Source organism: Haliotis rufescens, unplaced genomic scaffold (assembly GCF_023055435.1).
Source record: "Haliotis rufescens isolate VD_foot unplaced genomic scaffold, xgHalRufe1.0.p SCAF_50, whole genome shotgun sequence".
NCBI classification, from domain to species: domain Eukaryota; kingdom Metazoa; phylum Mollusca; class Gastropoda; order Lepetellida; family Haliotidae; genus Haliotis; species Haliotis rufescens.
The window spans coordinates 2,367,277-2,386,992 of record NW_025964224.1 but is presented as its reverse complement, the minus strand read 5'-3'; the positions used below and the strand labels follow the sequence as shown (position 1 = coordinate 2,386,992).

The 19,716-nt window shown below is 41.2% G+C and overlaps 2 protein-coding genes across 11 annotated transcripts in view; both read right to left on the bottom strand.

The window, feature by feature from the left end:
- LOC125374014 (helicase-like transcription factor) overlaps window positions 1–12,053 on the bottom strand; it is a 34,943-nt gene extending 22,890 nt beyond the window's left edge. For 2 of the 10 annotated variants that reach the window (XM_048384704.1, XM_048384699.1), the window contains exons 1-2: window positions 4,047–4,312; window positions 1,230–1,396 (exon numbers count right to left, since the gene is read on the bottom strand). In XM_048384704.1, coding sequence (XP_048240661.1) covers window positions 1,230–1,396; window positions 4,047–4,283 — 404 coding nt within the window. In that variant the 5' untranslated portion in view covers window positions 4,284–4,312. Of the gene's footprint in view, window positions 1–1,229; window positions 1,397–4,046; window positions 4,313–4,811; window positions 4,908–4,946; window positions 5,152–5,517; window positions 5,609–11,867 lie in introns of those variants that run through there. The other 8 variants (XM_048384701.1, XM_048384702.1, XM_048384706.1 and 5 more) reach the window with 8 other exon arrangements.
- LOC125374028 (serine/threonine-protein phosphatase 6 regulatory ankyrin repeat subunit C-like) lies at window positions 11,949–17,474 on the bottom strand. Its single transcript, XM_048384721.1, has 2 exons — window positions 16,506–17,474; window positions 11,949–11,975 (listed from the first exon to the last, which is right to left on the bottom strand). Exons 1-2 carry the CDS (start codon window positions 17,472–17,474, stop codon window positions 11,949–11,951), a joined length of 996 nt encoding a protein of 331 aa, XP_048240678.1.
- Window positions 17,475–19,716: the final 2,242 nt, after the last annotated feature.

Here is a 19,716-nt window from a genome sequence, read left to right as displayed (position 1 = left end):
TCTGACTCTTCCGTCTGCATGGGAGACTAAAAAGCGACTTTCGTCAGAGAAGATGACACGCCTCCACTCACGATGATGCCAATTGTGATGACCCTGTGCCCACTGAAGACGTGCTTGTCGATGCCGTGGTTGGAGAACAGGACGAAGTGCTGGTCGGCGACATCTGAGGTTGTTGGAACGGAGACGTCGGATCACAGTGTCCCGGCTAATGTGTCGATTATGTGTTCCTATTGTCTGTCGAGCACTTTCACTTACAATTAGAAACGGATGTCGCTGGTGTTGACGGGTAATCTGCCGATCTTGTTGAGGTGTGGTGACCCTAGGACGACCGCTCCGAGGAAGATCATCTGCGGTCTGTGTAGCATTGTATCGCTGCAGGAAACGGTAAATTGTGGTGATGTTAACGTTGAAATGACAGGCAACATCTTGGACAGACTCTCCAGCTTCCAAACGTCCGATAGCCCGGTTTCTCTGAATTTGAGTTAGGCTTGGCATTGTTGACCAAGCAGTGGTAGGTAAAAATCGGCCACAGTTTTATACCCACTACAGTTCGTGACAGTTCGTACATTTTCGATTTCGCGAGGAATGGGTGCATGATACCCATGTATTCATTGAAATTGTGCGTTTTGTCGATTCGTTTTTTATGTTGCGTTTTTACTCGGGGCTTCTAAAATGCAACCAAAAATATTGATAACATCATCAGGCTTCACTACATGCTAAAACTAGCTAAATTTATTGTTCCGTGTTTGTTACCTATTTCCTTAAAACCACTTGCGTTTCTTTTGCGTGTGAGTATAAATTGTCAATGCAAGAGAATAACCAACCTAGATTTTCTGCCGAAACAGATTCAGCTTGCCACAAAGGGCAAATAGCTGTGGAAATTATCTGAATGGACCTCTGAACATCAGTGATGACATCAGGTGTAAGTAATGAAATATGAAAGTGTGTGCAAAGTGATGTTGTCTGGTCAAAATTTCAAGAAATGTCGAGCAACGACAGCCATAACGTCAATATGAAGGTACCCATCATGAAGATCCGGGGTAGAACAGGTTTTCAGCAACCCATACTTGCGTTGGTCGATGTTCATAATGTCAATCACTGAACTGTCTGGTCCACACTCCATTATTTACAGACTGCTGATTACTGCTGAATACAGCGTTGAACAGCAAACAAATAGGCAAACATTACTCATTAACAAAGACGCTATAAGCTTTCATGATCCATCTTACGCATCAACTCTTGCTACGCCATCAGCCATGATGGATACCATTGGAATATCATAAGGTTGACTGAGGGTTCCGAGTTGGGCGCTGCTGCCGTTGAAGATGGTAACTCTTTCTCCTCTACCCATGATCTTCCCCTCAAACACAAGTGATACCGACTCGTGGCTGTTGATCTGAAGATGGAGAACATCTAAAGAAACTACTTATCTCATTATGAAAAGGAAACTGTTTCTACTAAGGCAAATTGGCTTTGTGCTGGTTTCTGCTGGCACCAGGGCATGTTACAGTGCATTTTGAAGTTCTGAAGACCGTACAATGGTTCTGTATCCTGCATAACTTGATGTCTTTGTGGTTTTGCAGATTCAATGGGCTGACGAAATCGTAAATTGCTTGTTACTTTCATCAGGGCACTGTGATGACACTACAACGCTGGCAGTGTTTACACCAGGCCACCTTGATGCCTTTACAAAGCTGGCAGTGTTACCTACCTCAGGGCACTTTGATGACTTTACAAAGCTGACAGTGTTACCTACCTCAGGGAATCTTGATGACTTTACAAAGGTGACAGTGTTACCTACCTCAGGGCACCCTGATGACTTTACAAAGCTGACAGTGTTACCAACCTCAGGGCACCTTGATGACTTTACAAAGCTGACAGTGTTACCTACCTCAGGGCACCTTAATGACTTTACAAAGCTGACAGTGTTACCTACCTCGGGGCACCTTGATGACTTTACAAAGCTGACAGTGTTACCTACCTCAGGGCACCTTGATGACTTTACAAAGCTGGCAGTGTTACCTACCTCAGGGCACCTTGATGACTTTACAAAGCTGACAGTGTTACCAACCTCAGAGAATCTTGATGACTTTACAAAGGTGACAGTGTAACCTACCTCAGGGAATCTTAATGACTTTACAAAGCTGACAGTGTTACCTACCTCAGGGCACCTTGATGACTTTACAAAGCTGACAGTGTTACCTACCTCAGGGCACCTTGATGACTTTACAAAGCTGACAGTGTTACCTACCTCAGGGAATCTTGATGACTTTACAAAGCTGACAGTGTTACCTACCTTAGGGAATCTTAATGACTTTACAAAGCTGACAGTGTTACCTACCTCAGGGAATCGTGATGACTTTACAAAGCTGACAGTGTTACCTACCTCAGGGAATCTTGATGACTTTACAAAGCTGACAGTGTTACCTACCTCAGGGAATCTTAATGACTTTACAAAGCTGACAGTGTTACCTACCTCAGGGCACCTTGATGACTTTACAAAGCTGACAGTGTTACCTACCTCAGGGCACCTTGATGACTTTACAAAGCTGACAGTGTGACCTACCTCAGGGAATCTTGATGACTTTACAAAGCTGACAGTGTTACCTACCTTAGGGAATCTTGATGACTTTACAAAGCTGACAGTGTTACCTACCTCAGGGAATCGTGATGACTTTACAAAGCTGACAGTGTTACCTACCTCAGGGAATCTTGATGACTTTACAAAGCTGACAGTGTTACCTACCTCAGAGAATCTTGATGACTTTACAAAGCTGACAGTGTTACCTACCTCGGGGAATCTTGATGACTTTACAAAGCTGACAGTGTTACCTACCTCAGGGAATCTTGATGACTTTACAAAGCTGACAGTGTTACCTACCTCAGGGCACCTTGATGACTTTACAAAGCTGACAGTGTTACCTACCTCAGGGAATCTTGATGACTTTACAAAGCTGACAGTGTCACCTACCTCAGGGAATCTTGATGACTTTACAAAGCTGACAGTGTAACCTACCTCAGGGAATCTTGATGACTTTACAAAGCTGACAGTGTTACTAACCTCGGGGCACATGGGTGACTTTACAAAGCTGACAGTGTTACCTACCTAAGGGCACCTTGATGCCTTTACAAAGCTGACAGTGTTACCTACCTCAGGGCACCTTGATGACTTTACAAAGCTGACAGTGTTACCTACCTCAGGGAATCTTGATGACTTTACAAAGCTGACAGTGTTACCTACCTCAGGGCACCTTGATGACTTTACAAAGCTGACAGTGTTACCTACCTCAGGGAATCTTGATGACTTTACAAAGCTGACAGTGTTACCTACCTCAGAGAATCTTGATGACTTTACAAAGCTGACAGTGTTACCTACCTCGGGGAATCTTGATGACTTTACAAAGCTGACAGTGTTACCTACCTCAGGGAATCTTGATGACTTTACAAAGCTGACAGTGTTACCTACCTCAGGGCACCTTGATGACTTTACAAAGCTGACAGTGTTACCTACCTCAGGGAATCTTGATGACTTTACAAAGCTGACAGTGTCACATACCTCAGGGAATCTTGATGACTTTACAAAGCTGACAGTGTAACCTACCTCAGGGAATCTTGATGACTTTACAAAGCTGACAGTGTTACTAACCTCGGGGCACATGGGTGACTTTACAAAGCTGACAGTGTTACCTACCTAAGGGCACCTTGATGACTTTACAAAGCTGACAGTGTTACCTACCTCAGGGCACCTTGATGACTTTACAAAGCTGACAGTGTTACCAACCTCAGGGAATCTTGATGACTTTACAAAGCTGACAGTGTTACCTACCTCAGGGCACCTTGATGACTTTACAAAGCTGACAGTGTTACCTACCTCAGGGAATCTTGATGACTTTACAAAGCTGACAGTGTTGTTCTCATCACCTTAATGACTTTACAAAGCTGACAGTGTTACTAACCTCGGGGCACATGGATGACTTTACAAAGCTGGCAGTGTTACTAACCTCGGGGCACCTTGATGACTTTACAAAGCTGGCATTGTTACTTACCCTTGGGCACATTGATGACTTTTCAAAGCTGGCAGTGCTACTTACCCTTGGGCACATGGATGACTTTACAAAGCTGACAGTGTTACTAACCTCGGGGCACATGGATGACTTTACAAAGCTGGCAGTGTTACTAACCTCGGGGCACATGGATGACTTTACAAAGCTGGCAGTGTTACTAACCTCGGGGCACATGGATGACTTTACAAAGCTGGCATTGTTACTTACCCTTGGGCACATTGATGACTTTTCAAAGCTGGCAGTGCTACTTACCCTTAGGCACATGGATGACTTTACAAAGCTGGCAGTGTTACTAACCTCGGGGCACATGGATGACTTTACAAAGCTGGCAGTGTTACTAACCTCGGGGCACATGGATGACTTTACAAAGCTGGCAGTGTTACTAACCTCGGGGCACATGGATGACTTTACAAAGCTGGCAGTGTTACTAACCTCGGGGCACATGGATGACTTTACAAAGCTGGCAGTGTTACTAACCTCGGGGCACATGGATGACTTTACAAAGCTGGCATTGTTACTTACCCTTCGGCACATTGATGACTTTTCAAAGCTGGCAGTGCTACTTACCCTTGGGCACATGGATGACTTTACAAAGCTAACAGTGTTACTAACCTCGGGGCACATGGATGACTTTACAAAGCTGGCAGTGTTACTAACCTCGGGGCACATGGATGACTTTACAAAGCTGGCAGTGTTACTTACCCTTGGGCACATTGATGACTTTTCAAAGCTGGCAGTGCTACTTACCCTTGGGCACATGGATGACTTTACAAAGCTGACAGTGCTACTTACCCTTGGGCACATTGATGACTTTTCAAAGCTGGCAGTGTTACTTACCCTTGGGCACATTGATGACTTTACAAAGCTGGCAGTGCTACTTACCCTTGGGCACATTGATGACTTTTCAAAGCTGGCAGTGATAGTATCGAACATGACTTCTGCATCGGACACATCCTGTAAGTCATCATCAGAAGGAGACGAGTCATCCCTCGCCTGCTCCCTCATCCAGGCAAGGTCAATCTGAGAGATGCCATGTGGCACCTGGTCGATATCCATGTCAAAGCCAGCTCGATCTGTTCTTTACCATCTGTGTTAAATAGAGATCACGGGGTTGTTCTCATTATACCCCCAAGGTTTCAAAAGTAGCATTATATATTCTGAAACAGAAGGAATAGAATTCCCTCAAGTACGATTATATGTCACGTACGTGGTAAGAAGGGGATACAACAGAGAATTGTCCCACTCGTGGAATACCCATGAAAAGTAGATCCAGTCAAAAACTGTGTAAACGTCAAAAGGTGAAGTTAATGCATTGTAAGCGTTATTTTTTTAATTTGTTGAAACATGTACGGGTCACGTGAGCAGGTAATAAACCAATCTCATCAACGCTTATCCTTTAAACTTCAAAATAAGAATTAAATAACACATCCCCTGTATTCACCAGATTTCTCACCCAGATTTCCACTTCTTCTGGCAAATTTTACTCAAATGATGACGTCGTCATTTCTGCAGTGGATTACCAAAGGAGGGGAGGTGGGACTTCGCTACCGATGAGATTTTGATATTATAAATATAGATCGTCAACGGCAGAGGAAAACCAAAATTGACCTGCCCTATCGATAGCACCCGGTTTGAAATAACACATGTCAGTGTCTGTTGCCTGGCGCAGAGCAGTACCCTCGCCATGCAACGGAGGAATGTAAACAAAGTAGCCAATCGTGCAGGCGTGTATCATTACTGAGTCTCGGTATAAATCTATCTATCTGCCTAATCTAATCTAACACAGGACTCCGGCGTGTGTGTGTATGTTAGTCTCTGTGTGTGTGTGTGTGTGTATATATATATATCCCGAAGAAGTTGCATAGCAAATTGTTTAGCTGACTTTAACTGAAATAATTATTCTCCCCTAAACATTGCAACAAGAGACCATTGATATCTTCAAGACTTCAAGACTCTTTTATTCTGTAGAAAAGGCCTCCAGCCCAGGGTACATGTGTATATAATCAAGTCACAACAATTTTAAATTACAAACAACAATTACAATCTTTAATAAAAGATCCGTTATAATCATCAAAAGTAAGTGAAGCACTCGTAAACTATATATAAATTTGTCTCCCTTTAACTTCTGAGATAAACCTGCCTTGCCTGCGTGCATTTAACAATATACAGTGCTAAAGATCCTGACAAAGAATTATCTGTCATAACTTTCTCAAATTTGTCAAGAGTACAAAGATTACTAGTGCAAATACTTGGCAAAAGCATATTTCTGAATTGGTTATACAAGTAACACGATGTAATAAAATGAACTACATCCTCCACAATTGATACACTCAGATTATCAAAACAATATTTACATACTCTATCCTCTCTAGCAACTCCTCCCCACCGCCCAATTTCAACAGCCAGTTTGTGGTTACCACATCTGAATCGACTAAGAACAATTCTTAAATTTGTCCTCTTCATATTGTGCAAATACCTTTCAGGCTCCAACACTGATTTCATAATAGAATAATTATAAAGCTTACTTGTTTCACTTATAGATAGTGCCCATGTTTGTTTCCAACAATCCTGCAACCTTTCCCTACAAATTCTAAGGAAATGGGTTATGTCACCAACACCCTGTTCAAACCAAACTAGACCAAATCCAAGTCTGTTCAACATATATTTTATTCTAGTTGCCCATGTGGCTCTACCAGCCCCATCTAACTGATATAGCATCAGACAGCAAGCCTTAGGATACCTATATGTGGACATGCTTAATATTTTCAGCCAAAACTTAATAGAATTGAACATGGTTGTTACATGTAATGGATACCGTCCTAGCTCCCCATTCAAGACTGCTGCTGGATTGTCTGAATTAACATGGAGAACTTTTCTAAGAAGTTTGCAGTGCACATTTTCTATAACTTGGACACTTTCAAATCCCCAAACACATGATGCATAACATACGACTGGAGAAACCATCCTATTAAATAGAAACAAGGACTCTTTAATGTTAAGCTTAGACTTTTTCAAGAATCCAAACAAAACATACAAAGCTTTTTCTCCCTGTTGTGCCAGGGTACTTCTTGCCAAACTCCATGAGAGCTTAGGAGTGAAAAACACACCAAGATACTTATAAGCGGATACTGCTTCCAGAGGAATACCATTGTAATACCACTTTTCCTTTTTTGTTACTATACCACCTCTTCGGAATACCATGACTTTCGTTTTCTGACTATGAACTGCGGACTCGTGTATCTTAAATTTAGACCATCCAAGATTATTGCACTTATATCGCGACGTGCATGTGTGTGTGTGTGTGTGTGTGTGTGTGTGTGTGTGTGTGTGTGTCTGTTTGTGTGTGTGTGTGTGTGTGTGTGTGTGTGTGTGTGTGTGTGTGTGTGTGTGTGTGTGTGTGTGTGTGTGTGTGTGTGTGTGTGTGTGTGTGTGTGTGTGTGTGTGTGTGTGTGTGTGTGTGTGCAATAGGTCCGAGCCGATCAGTCCTGCTGATCTCGTGTTAAGACTCGTGTATCTTAAATTTAGACCGTCCAAGATTATTGCACTTATATCGCGACGTGCATGTGTGTGTGTGTGTGTGTGTGTGTGTGTGTGTGTGTGTCTGTTTGTGTGTGTTTGTGTGTTTGTGTGTGTGTGTGTGTGTGTGTTCGTGTGTCTGTCTGTTTGTGTGTGTGTGTTTCTGTTTGTGTGTGTGTCTGTTTGTCTGTCTGACTGTTTGTGTGTGTGTGTGTTCGTGTGTGTGTTCGTGTGTGTGTTCGTGTGTGTGTGTGTGTGTGTGTGTGTGTGTGTGTGTGTGTGTGTGTGTGTGTGTGTGTGTGTGTGTGTGTGTGTGTGTGTGTGTGTGTGTGTGTGTGTGTGTGTGTGTGTGTGTGTGCAATAGGTCCGAGCCGATCAGTCCTTAGTGTCAGACAGGTCTAGCTTCAGTTTTAAAAGAACTTTGAGCAACCTGTGAGTGACCCTCTGTCCCAGGTTTTACAAACATCTGTGGGTAGCGAGTGCGAGTTCCTTATTGGTTCCTGAATAACTGTCTCATCATGGCACTCTCAGTAATACCATTACAGTTATTTCCCATGGTTTGTTTGCACATAATATAATTACAACTTCAGTGGATAACACGACACACATGGACTTACAAACTTACACACTTACAAACATAGTATTATTCCCATTGTATTGTCACAGTGCTAAAATTGCTATATTTATTCAACTTTTTGTGAAATTCGCCTTCAATTCATAAGTTGTCGGTTAACCATTTAAGACCTGTTGGTACATACTAGCGATAAGAAATTGCATAACAACATCTGGCACTTCAGATTTACGCCGCCACAATCAGGTCGGCGGGCGAGACTTTAATTACATGTTGAATAACAACCGGTAGTGGTCAGCGCGTTCGGCACTTACCAGTGTACCGTTATCAGCTATTTAGCGGCAACTGACCAAACTAGAAAATTGAAAACGCGAAACCAAACACGAACTGAGTGATTCTATCGGCATTTATAATCTTCTATTACTCAACTTTCCAAACTGACCGTCTGCTTTGACTATTAACAGACCAAACCCATCATACAAAATTGTATAACATGTCCAGTCTTTATTAGTCCAAAGTCTCAAATTTCAAACTGGACATGCACGTGTAGACTTGCCTTCAGATTAACAAAGGAGGTCTCAGGTATAAATATAGGGGGAAGTCGACTGTTAGTCAGTCCTGCTTTGCCTGAGAACCTCTCTCTGTTTGTCTTTGAAGGTAAGTCACTTTTACTTGTTACTTTGCCATTTAGGTTGAACTTTGCTTAAAATTGTCTTTTAAACTTGTCTTTAATTTTGTATGAATATCTTGCTTGAACAATGAACTTATACTCTATGTATTCGAAATGCCGTGCGAATCTAAGATGCATATTATTCAAGTTTTACTGACACAAATTAACTACAGTAATTTATATGCGTGCGTCGCATGTAGAAATATTACTATTCCACAATCAGCGTTCGTATCCCACATGTTTATTTATCGGGTTAAAACTACTAGGCAAATGATTATTAATCACAGGTGCCGTGGATGCTTCATAATTATCATGTTTCAATGTGAATAGCGTGCATTATAATAATGTATGAATTATTTGTCCATGTATCGGTAGGACCAGTATTAATATGTGTGTGGTGTTATTAACCTTATTGTATGCTGTATCGTTAGTAGAGTGGTTTTATAATGCAACAACGTTAAATGCATCAATATGCATTAACATGATCCAGTTACTCGATATAATTTACGTTATGTATATTTGTTTGCGTTCTTATGCCTGATAAATACGGTTCTAGAATATAACTTATATCCGATGTTCATGCATCAAATATATTTTTTATATACAAAACCAGATCAGTGCAAGTACAGCAAAGTATATTATTCTTATCTGTAGCCCAAAATATATTTCTTATTAGGTAACTACTTTGTGAGGGCATAGCACTAGACCACAATACTCCAACGTAACTTATGTTCTAGATAAATGCACGCAATTTAATCAATGCCTGATAAATTTATGTTTTCCAATTTATGCATATTACTTCCATTCGGTAAGATGAATGGACGCTGTATAGAATATCTCAGATACTATACTTCAAGTATAATTTGGACGCTACAGATAACGTAGTAGTTTTATGTTGTAGAATAGTTATAATGAAACAGGCTTTCCTATAGCAGTGTTTATATCCATTTCTAAATTACAGTTCACAAGCAATTTCTCTGTTTTGTCGAAATCTCCAATAAGGTTCATAAACATTCACAATAGAATATACGTTCACTAATAATCAGTTTTAATTCATATATATTTCAAGTTTCAAATACGGTATTCATTCATGTGTGATTTGTATAAGCTCGGCCTGCATAGCGCGGCATGCACAGGCGGCACCGCTCATTGTTATATAACGGCACACTCACCAGCGCTCGGCAGTGACGTCACGTACCGTATTTAACCATTTTGCGCATAGCTGTTACCTGAATTTAGTATAGTGTATTCAGTCATTGAATGCGGGTCCCATTATTATTTACCGTATTAAATCCTGTATTCACTATTATCTCTGAAGTGTACATCTGAATCAGCTATAGTTCATAACGTCACATGTACCGTATTTAACGTTAAATAGGTTATTAGACATGTCATTGTTCAAGAAAGGTGTTGTTATAATCTTTCATATGAATGCTTTTTGTAAACATTGTTCAGATGTTATTTATGAGTACCTTAAATATATAGACCAAACATTATGAGTAATTATCAATGAGTAATTTAATATGAATTGATTATAATGTCTGCATTATATCAAATGTTTACTGCTATGATATAAATGAATATCCAATGAGTTGAGCTTACACTTTACGCCTTGTTATTATTTTACAAATGGTATTTTTAATTATAAATGTGTTTCGTAATCTTATGCAATGTTATATTAGGCTGTAACTTGAATAGGTACTGAGACGTCTCTGAAGTTAATGCATTGTTCTCAAAGTGAAATCACATAGCAAGTAATTGTTTATTAACTCATGCCTAATATATAACAACGAATATCTTAACAGTTTTTGGATCACCGCTTAATTATTTGTCTGATTATGTCTTTGTGTTTGATGATGAAGGAGATTGTCTGACTATGTCTATATGCTTGATGGTGATGAAAACATTTAATAAAGATTCCTGCTTTGCCTGAGAACCTCTCTCTGTTTGTCTTTGAAGGTGTGTTGATCCCGTGGCTAATTCCCCGAAAGTCGTTCTAGGTTTTGATCAGTTTTAGTGTAAAAACTATCTCTGTTTCAGTACCATGAAACATGTAACCTGTCTATGCGTGACATATCTGTGCCCTGCTGAGTTGTAGGGGCGCGGGGGGGGGGGGGGGGGGGGGGGGGGGCTTTCAACTTCCATTTATATATCCCGAAGAAGGTTTGTCTTCTTCTTCTTCTTCTTTTCTTTTTTTTTTTTGGGGGGGGGGGGGGGGGGGATGTTACGATGTATCATCTTTTTACTGAACGTAGTAGAAAATGTAAATACAAGTACCTCAATGGAAATACCGGAAAGTATTTCTCTTCAACACTATTGAAACCATGTATGTCCTTAAATTTACGAAAGAATTTATAGATTAAATTCGTGTGAAGCGCTTGGCGCTAATCTAAACGACCTGTCCATGCATTCATTTCTATTTATCATTAATTGTACAGCATTTAACGACTTATTCAGTCACTAAAGTGGTTCAATAACAACACAGTGAGTGACTTCAAGAGGAAGCTAATAACTCTACGGTGAAACAAATATTGAGAGACAATAATATTTTTAATTTCTTTCGAAAATACATGTATATATCCTTTTCCCCGAACAGTAAGAGAAACAAAAGCCAATAGTCCCTTCACAAAATGTACAACTAACGTAAAAGAGCAGTCAGTCACGCTATGAACTGCGGACTCCGTGTATCTTAAATTTAGACCGTCCAAGATTATTGCACTTATATCGCGACGTGCATGTGTGTGTGTGTGTGTGTGTGTGTGTGTGTGTGTGTGTGTGTGTGTGTGTGTGTGTGTGTGTGTGTGTGTGTGTGTGTGTGGTTGGGGGAGGGGGGTGGGGGGTGGGGTGGGGGGGGCTTTCAACTTCCTTTTGTATATCCCGAATAAGATGCATAGCAAATTGTTTAGCTGACTTTAACTGAAATAATTATTCTCCCCTAAACATTGCAACAAGAGACCATTGATATATTTATCTGGGTCAAGATATCGGGTCGTAAACAGGTACCAGGTACAGGACGAAGCACAAACAAAAGGAGCGGAATACTCACCCAACTCTTCTGGTGCACTGATACTGCACTGATACGAATCTATGGTCACTTCACTCAGAAGGAGGGGTCACGGTCATCCCTTCACAGTGTCAACTCTTCAAGACTCACCTGTGGTGGGAACACATGAGCGTTGATCAGGCTCAAATAGACTTTCATTTCCGGGAAGGCCTTGACGTCTATGTTTAGAAATGACGTGGCAGATTAGTTAAAGAAGAAGTGATTAGACTAAAATTATGTAAGTAATCATAAGTTCTAATACTGACGAAGGCATATAAATACGTTACCCAATCAAAAGTATATTTTGGTCGGAGCATAATCGGATTAATGAAAGTGAAAATAGACACAATTTTTCGACTTTCTGTTTCTGTTTTCGGCGAAATTATCCCGTGTTCTGTACTGGTCACCGTTCTAGGTGAGTGTGATGTGTTGATTAATTTACGTGATTGTTGGATTGGCTGTACGCTAAGGTGGGGCGCTTTTATTTATTTTATTTTTTAAATTTATTCATTTTAATGTTTGGTTTGGGGGGTTTTTTTTGGGGGGAAAGGGGGTTGTTGGGGGTTGTTTTGGTTTTTTGTTGGGTTTGTCTTCTTCTTCTTTTCTTTTTTTTTTTTTTTTGGGGGAGGGGGGGATGTTACGATGTATCATCTTTTTACTGAACGTAGTAGAAAATGTCCATGCATTCATTTCTATTTATCATTAATTGTACAGCATTTAACGACTTATTCAGTCACTAAAGTGGTTCAATAACAACACAGTGAGTGACTTCAAGAGGAAGCTAATAACTCTACGGTGAAACAAATATTGAGAGACAATAATATTTTTAATTTCTTTCGAAAATACATGTATATATCCTTTTCCCCGAACAGTAAGAGAAACAAAAGCCAATAGTCCCTTCACAAAATGTACAACTAACGTAAAAGAGCAGTCAGTCACGCTATGAACTGCGGACTCCGTGTATCTTAAATTTAGACCGTCCAAGATTATTGCACTTATATCGCGACGTGTGTGTGTGTGTGTGTGTGTGTGTGTGTGTGTGTGTGTGTGTGTGTGTGTGTGTGTGTGTGTGTGTGTGTGTGTGTGTGTGTGTGTGTGTGTGTGTGTGTGTGTGTTTTAGCAATATTCCAGCAGTATTCCAGCAATATCACGGCGGGGGACACCAGAAATGAGCTTCACACATTGTACCCATGTCGGGAATCGAACCCGGTATAGTGTCCGAGACGAACAGTCCTTGGCGTCAGACAGGTCTAGCTTCAGTATAAAGGAATTAAAAGAACTTTGAGCAACCTGTGACTGACCCTCTGTCCAGGGTTTTATAAACATCTATGGGTAGCGAGTGCAAGTTCCTTATTGGTTCCTGAATACCTGTCTGAGATCGTGGCACTCTCAGTCACACCATTACAGTTATTTCCCAAGGTTTGATTCAGTGGATAAAACCCTTACAGACATTGTATTATTCCCAATGTATCATGAAACACGTAAGCTGACATTGCATGACATGTCTGTGCCCTGCTGAGTTGTAGCTGAAATAATAGTAAGCGTAGCGTCGACACATTGAAACAACATGGAAGCTGAGTTGTGTCATTCTAATGTTTTGTGAGTGTCCAATCAATACAATTACTGATACAGTTATCATTATCAGTACAAACAAATAGTGAAAGGTTTTCATTCTGAAAAAGACTGATTGATTGAATACAACAGACCATTATTAAGAATGGAAAGTATTTTATTTTCAAATTCCATACGTCTATACAGTAATTACACACACACACACACACACATATATATATATATATATATATATATATATATATATATATATATATATATATATATATATATATATATCCCTTTCCTAAAATCTGAGTGCGGCGTAAAACAACAAACCAAACCAAACCAAACCCACGAGCAGGGGTATGGTGCTGACAAATCTAGAAACATAATAGGGGCGAACCGGGATTCGAATCCAGAATCATAGATTTCTGGCGTGTCCAAGGGATGCACTCAGCAATATTCCAGCTATATGACGTCGGTCTCAGCAATATTCCAGCTATATGACGTCGGTCTCAGCAATATTCCAGCTATATGACGTCGGTCTGTAAATAATCGAGTCTGGACCAGACAATCATGTGATTGACATCATGAGCATCGATCCACGCCATTGGGATCGATAACATGGATCAGCTAAGTCAGCGAGCCTGACCACCCGATCCCGTTAGTCGTCTTTTACGGCAAGCATGAGAATCTATGAATTACAGACCGCCGTGATACAATTGAACTTTTGCTGAGTGTGGTTTAAACCACAAACAAAAACAGCAGTTTTATCATAATGTCAACACCTGCCACCCGGTGTTTCCGCGCGCATGTTACATATTAGGAATTCCTCATACACACGAGACACAAGCGGGCAAACACTTCCTTATCATATGACGTCATCCAATATTGCTGTTCTGTTTCTGTCTTAACCCCAACCCTTGTGCCCCAAACATGTATGGACATGTTCCTATGATATATATTTGCGTTTGTTATCAACTTTCTGTCAATAACTTGCACGAAATCTTGCATATTTATTCCTTTATCAAAACGGGATTTTTTTCGTTTTATGAGCAACGTTTCCTTCCGATAATTGTTTTTAAATCGACAAAAAAAAATGAAGATTGAGCTCATGAAGTACTTGGATATTAGGTCACCAAACAACTACCGTCTTCTTGCTGTGACCTGCCTGATACGTGCGTGTCATCGCGTCCGGGCGGCGTGGGTTGTTTAAATGGGCCAGGATCGATAACTTACAAGCTTTGTTGATATAATGTGAGTTCCGCTGACCACACTGACCCTTTCCCTGTATCCTTTAGTTTAACAAGAACAGAACAAAACCTTATTCGCTCAAGGCTCTGAACATAACATATGTGGATCTTACAGAGGCCAATTGTCTTATCACATAGCGAAATAACTGTTCTTTTATTTGTTTGTTGTTCAACGCCGCACACTATATTTCAGCTATATTACGGCGTAAACAATCGAGACAATACAATCCAGTGATTGACATCATGAGCATCGATCCACGCAATTGGGATACGATGGCATGCTTTAACCAAGTCAGCGAGCCTGACCACCCAATCCCGTTAGTCGTCTCTTATGCGAAGCATAGTCGCCTTTTACGGCAAGTTTGGGTTGGTGAAGACCTATTCTATCCCGAATCTTCAAGGGTCCAATAGTTGTTCTATTGAATGTACAAAGAATGTGGCGACTTAAATGAGAGTAGATATGGTTTTACATTGAAATAACATGGTTATTTTGAAACTGACGGTAGATTAATGTAATGAGGAGATAGGAACTTCTTTCATTGAAATACACACATTAAACGAACAATGGTATTTATATGCAGTATCATATCAAGGACATAAGGGGGCACGGGTGGCTGTGATTCGCTGTGCAGAGTTGCGTCCCTTGGGCACGCAAGAAACCTATGATTGTGGGTTCAAATCCCGGTTCGCCCTGATTATGTTTCTAGGTTTGTGAGCACCATACCCATGCTCGTGGGTTTCACCGACGTGGTAAACGTCTGAGACCTGCATCACTTCTGGCCTTCCTCCCACATTAAGCTGACACGCCGTGATATACCTGGAATACTGTTAAAAGAGGTGTTTAACCCAACTTATTCACTCACTCAAGGACATAATAAACATTTTACTGAGCTAATGTTATGTTTTGATCAGCTGCTTAAGTCAGGATTCGTGAATACTGTGTACGTGGGCCTTTATCAACAGTCGCGTTAGTTTTAGCGCCTTCACATCCACAAATGGACAGATCTGCAGCAGACATTTGAGGAAACAAACAATAACGAATGTACTGACCGAACGAGTGCCAAAGCGTCTGGGGGAGGACAGATCTCCACTGTAATAAGTGCTTGTCACAACGTAATGGAGACTGTGATGGACCAGCTTTCTAAAGCGCCGCAATTTTCTCTGCAGCGTTCTGCTTCTTAGACGCGCCATCCTAGGATTTGGGGTTCAAATCTCAGACTCGCTCTGAATATGATGTTTGGTTTGTCATCACCGTACCTGTCAAAGACCTGCATCACTTCGTGATTTACTGTTCAGGTCGGCTCTAAACCCAAGTCACTCACTCACTCACTGTATGGTACGGTGTTTGACCTGGCTGATTGTATGTAGTCGTACCATCACGACATCGGTCGTTACGCATGCTTTCAAACAGTTGTTGTTCTCTGTGATTGCTCGAATGAAAACCGTGGTACTATGGATTTCCGACAGCAGATAATGTGTTCAATCACCGTCGAGAGTAGGGCCCTTTGGTCTACTGTATTTGCCATGCTGATTAGTGACATTATACTCACTAAAATTGCCAGGCATATTCTGGCCTAAAGAACCAACAGGGTTTCCTCGGGGTGCAGGATGGTATGAACAATAAACAATAAATAATAAACACAAACTCTTGCATTACAATAGAATGTTATTATTGTACCTTAATAGGTTGTGACATGTGTGAAAGTTTCAAAAACGCCTTCAAACGTCGTGGGACTGGCAACTGATCCACTTTATGGAATAAATCATCTCCAAGATGACGCCTCATCGCAAAGACAGAACAATCTTTCAGAGATCTGGGATTCGACACAATTACCTTAAGACTCAAGTCCATGTCATCCAGTATCCGTGAAACCTCCTCGTGTGTCGGAAGATACCCAGCACCTAAAAGGAGATGAGCTATATCCGTATGTCCCAGAACCAACGATACAGCAAGCGGTGTCTTTGCGTCAACTTCCACCATTGTTAGACACGCATTCATGTCAACGACGAGGTAACTGGCTATGTCATACATGCCACAGATAGTAGCCAGGTGCAGCGGAGTGTTGCCGTATTTGTTTTGTTTGTCAACATCCACACCGACTGTGCACAGACACTTTACTATATCGAGGTGGCCGGAGAGTACCCCGAGATGCAGCATACAATTGCCCCGGGGAAACACCCCCTTGAGTTCAGACCCAGCGTCAATAAGCATTTTAACAATGTCGATGTTACCCAGAGATACTGCATAAGCAAGAGGTGTTAGGTCTTTCCGGCATCTTAACTTCAAGTCCACGCCACGAGATATGATGAACGAACAGATAGACGGTCTGTTGAATTCTACAGCAGTAAATATTGCTTGTTCGAGGGTCAGATCATCTTCCCTATCATACAGATAAGCAACCAGCTCCTCTGAACCGCTCACGATAGCCCAGAATAACGCCGAATCTTCCCCTCGGTCGTACAACTTCACGTTGTAGTCTTGTACAAGAGATTTAACCATATCCACATGGCCAGCACATATAGCAATGTGAACAGGTCTCTTGAGGCAGTTATCAACAACACAGCGTTCATTTGGATCGAAGCCCGACAATATCAGCGCCGTGACAACGTCCATGTTTCCAGAGGCCACAGCCATACCTACGGGGGACATATCGGGAGCTGGGTCCTTCTTGCCTTGGTGAATGTATGAATGGCGTCTCTCTCGGACACACTGAAGCATACGCTGGAGTCCATCGTGGTCGCCTTCCTTCAGGAGCTTCTTGATATTGTTGACACATCTCGCGCTGAACATTTCGGCCGCCATGTCACTGATATGACAAAGCTGGCTTGTATCCTTGACTAGGAGAGTTCAACACCATGTACATACAGTTATTTCATCATGAAGTATTCGACTTTCTCGTGACACTTGTCAGAAATACTTCCAGTCAGCAAGCAGGCGCCGTGTTGTTCGATGAGGAAGTCGTGATTAAAGGGACGTAACTCGTGCAGTGTAACTGAACTTGAGGTTATCTTTTCAAGGTGTCCAGTAGAAAATAAGTTCGAATCTGCAGAGAAAAAACACCGTGAAAAATCAGAGTTTGTTTGTATTTTAATGGGTTCATCATAACTATATATATAACAATATAACTAAATAGTTATATTGTTATATATATATATAACTATATAGTTATATATATATAGTTATATAATTATATATATAGTTATATATATAGTTATATATATATAGTTATTATATATAAGTTATGTCTATGCTTCATCTGCAGTAGTATCGGTACACCCTTAAAAGAGGCGTATTTGTGAACAGTAAGAATACGTAAACAGTTTCAACCTTATATGAGACATAAAATAACAAATATATTATTTGTTTAATAATTAAAGGAAATTATGCGTAAAGACAGTATAGAATACAGTGTCTCTTGGCATCATCCATTAGTTTATTCATATGTAATGGCGGGACAAATGAAATCCTCCAAAAACAACTGTTGGACCTAAGTTGCGAGGCCATGTCAACATTCTGCCGGACTGTTGGATGTAGGTTACCCATTGGTGTAAAGGGCCAGCGCCCCTTTTGGCAATACTTTGGCCTATTCATGGTATATTTGGTTGTAACTGTGTAACAGAGTACATACATGTCGTACTATATCAATTTGGACATGATATTAAATTTCCCTTTCCTAAAATCTGAAACGGTTTCTGAATCAACATCACATCTAACAACATTTCCTGTTACACACTTCTACGATTGGTTTGTTTGTTTGTTTGTTTGTTTGTTGTTTAACGCCACACTCAGCAATATCCCAGCTATATGACGGCGGTCTGTAATTAATCGAGTCTGGACCAGACATTCCAGGGATTGACATCATGAGCATCGATCTACGCAATTGGGATACGATGACATGCATCAAACAACTCAACGAGCCTGACCACCCGATCCCGTTAGTCGCCTCTTATGACAAGCATAGTCGCCTTTTACGGCACGCATGGGTTGCTGAAGACCTATTCTACCCCGGATCTTCCGTAATACACCGAGAAAGAATTCCTTAAAATATGATGTTTCTGTTGATCATCAGTTACTTTTTCCAACCAATTCCCAAAACGGCAGTTGCCACAGTAACTATACATGGCACAGAATGAAGATGTGTGTTTTGTTCCAGACAGAAGACCAAGGTGGCGAATGTCCTGAACAATATTAAACAGTAATTTGACAATGAAGTAACTCCTTTTTTGCTCCCGTCATATGTTTGAGGTAAGGAGTGAGTGAGTATGGTTTTACGCCGCTTTTAGCAATATTCCAGCAACATCACGGCGGGGGACACCAGAAATGGGCTTCAAACATTGTACCCATGTCGGGAATCGAACCCGGGTCTTCGGCGTGACGAGCCAACACTTTAGCCACTCGGATATCCGACCGCCCCTTAGGGTAAGGCATTATGTAGCGAGTGAGTGAGTGAGTGAGTGGTTGGGTGTAGATTTACGCCGCTTTTATTGATATCCCCGCAATATCACTACGGGGGGACACCGGAGATGGGCTTCACACATTGTACCCAGGTGGGGAATCGAACCCGGGGCTCCCGTGTGGCGAGTAACCAGTAGGCCACCCCACCGCCCCTTTAAATTTTAGAAGAGCAATTTCCGAGAATATAATTATTTATATACATAAATGTCTAGTGCCATGATATTATACTATCCCAAAGGTTTGGCTGAGTTCATAAGGCATCCTTCAATTCCCGTTAGGTTAAATGTACCCTATTATCTTGTCGCACTCTATTCCCGTTAGTTAGCATGTACCCGATAACCTCAACACTGCACTGACGTCACCAGGATGTGACACGGTGTATCTCATATCAACCAGGAAAAGCTTTTTTTAGCAAATCACTGATAACCCCTTGTCATTGAAGTTTACAACCAACACGGGTCAACAGAATCCAGAAATAAACTGATTTTCACATCCAACGCTATTTATTCATATGACACATATTTAACAACAATGCCCAATAACCCACACCTACACCCACACCCACACCCACACTCACACTCACACCCAC

Coding starts and splice junctions, on each gene's coding strand:
- LOC125374028 (XM_048384721.1), bottom strand. CDS start 17,474: ATGGCGGCCGAAATGTTCAGCGCGAGATGTGTCAACAATATCAAGAAG. Junction 11,976..16,505: donor ACATGGACTTGAGTCTTAAG/GTAATTGTGTCG, acceptor TTCCCACCACAG/GTGAGTCTTGAAGAGTTGAC.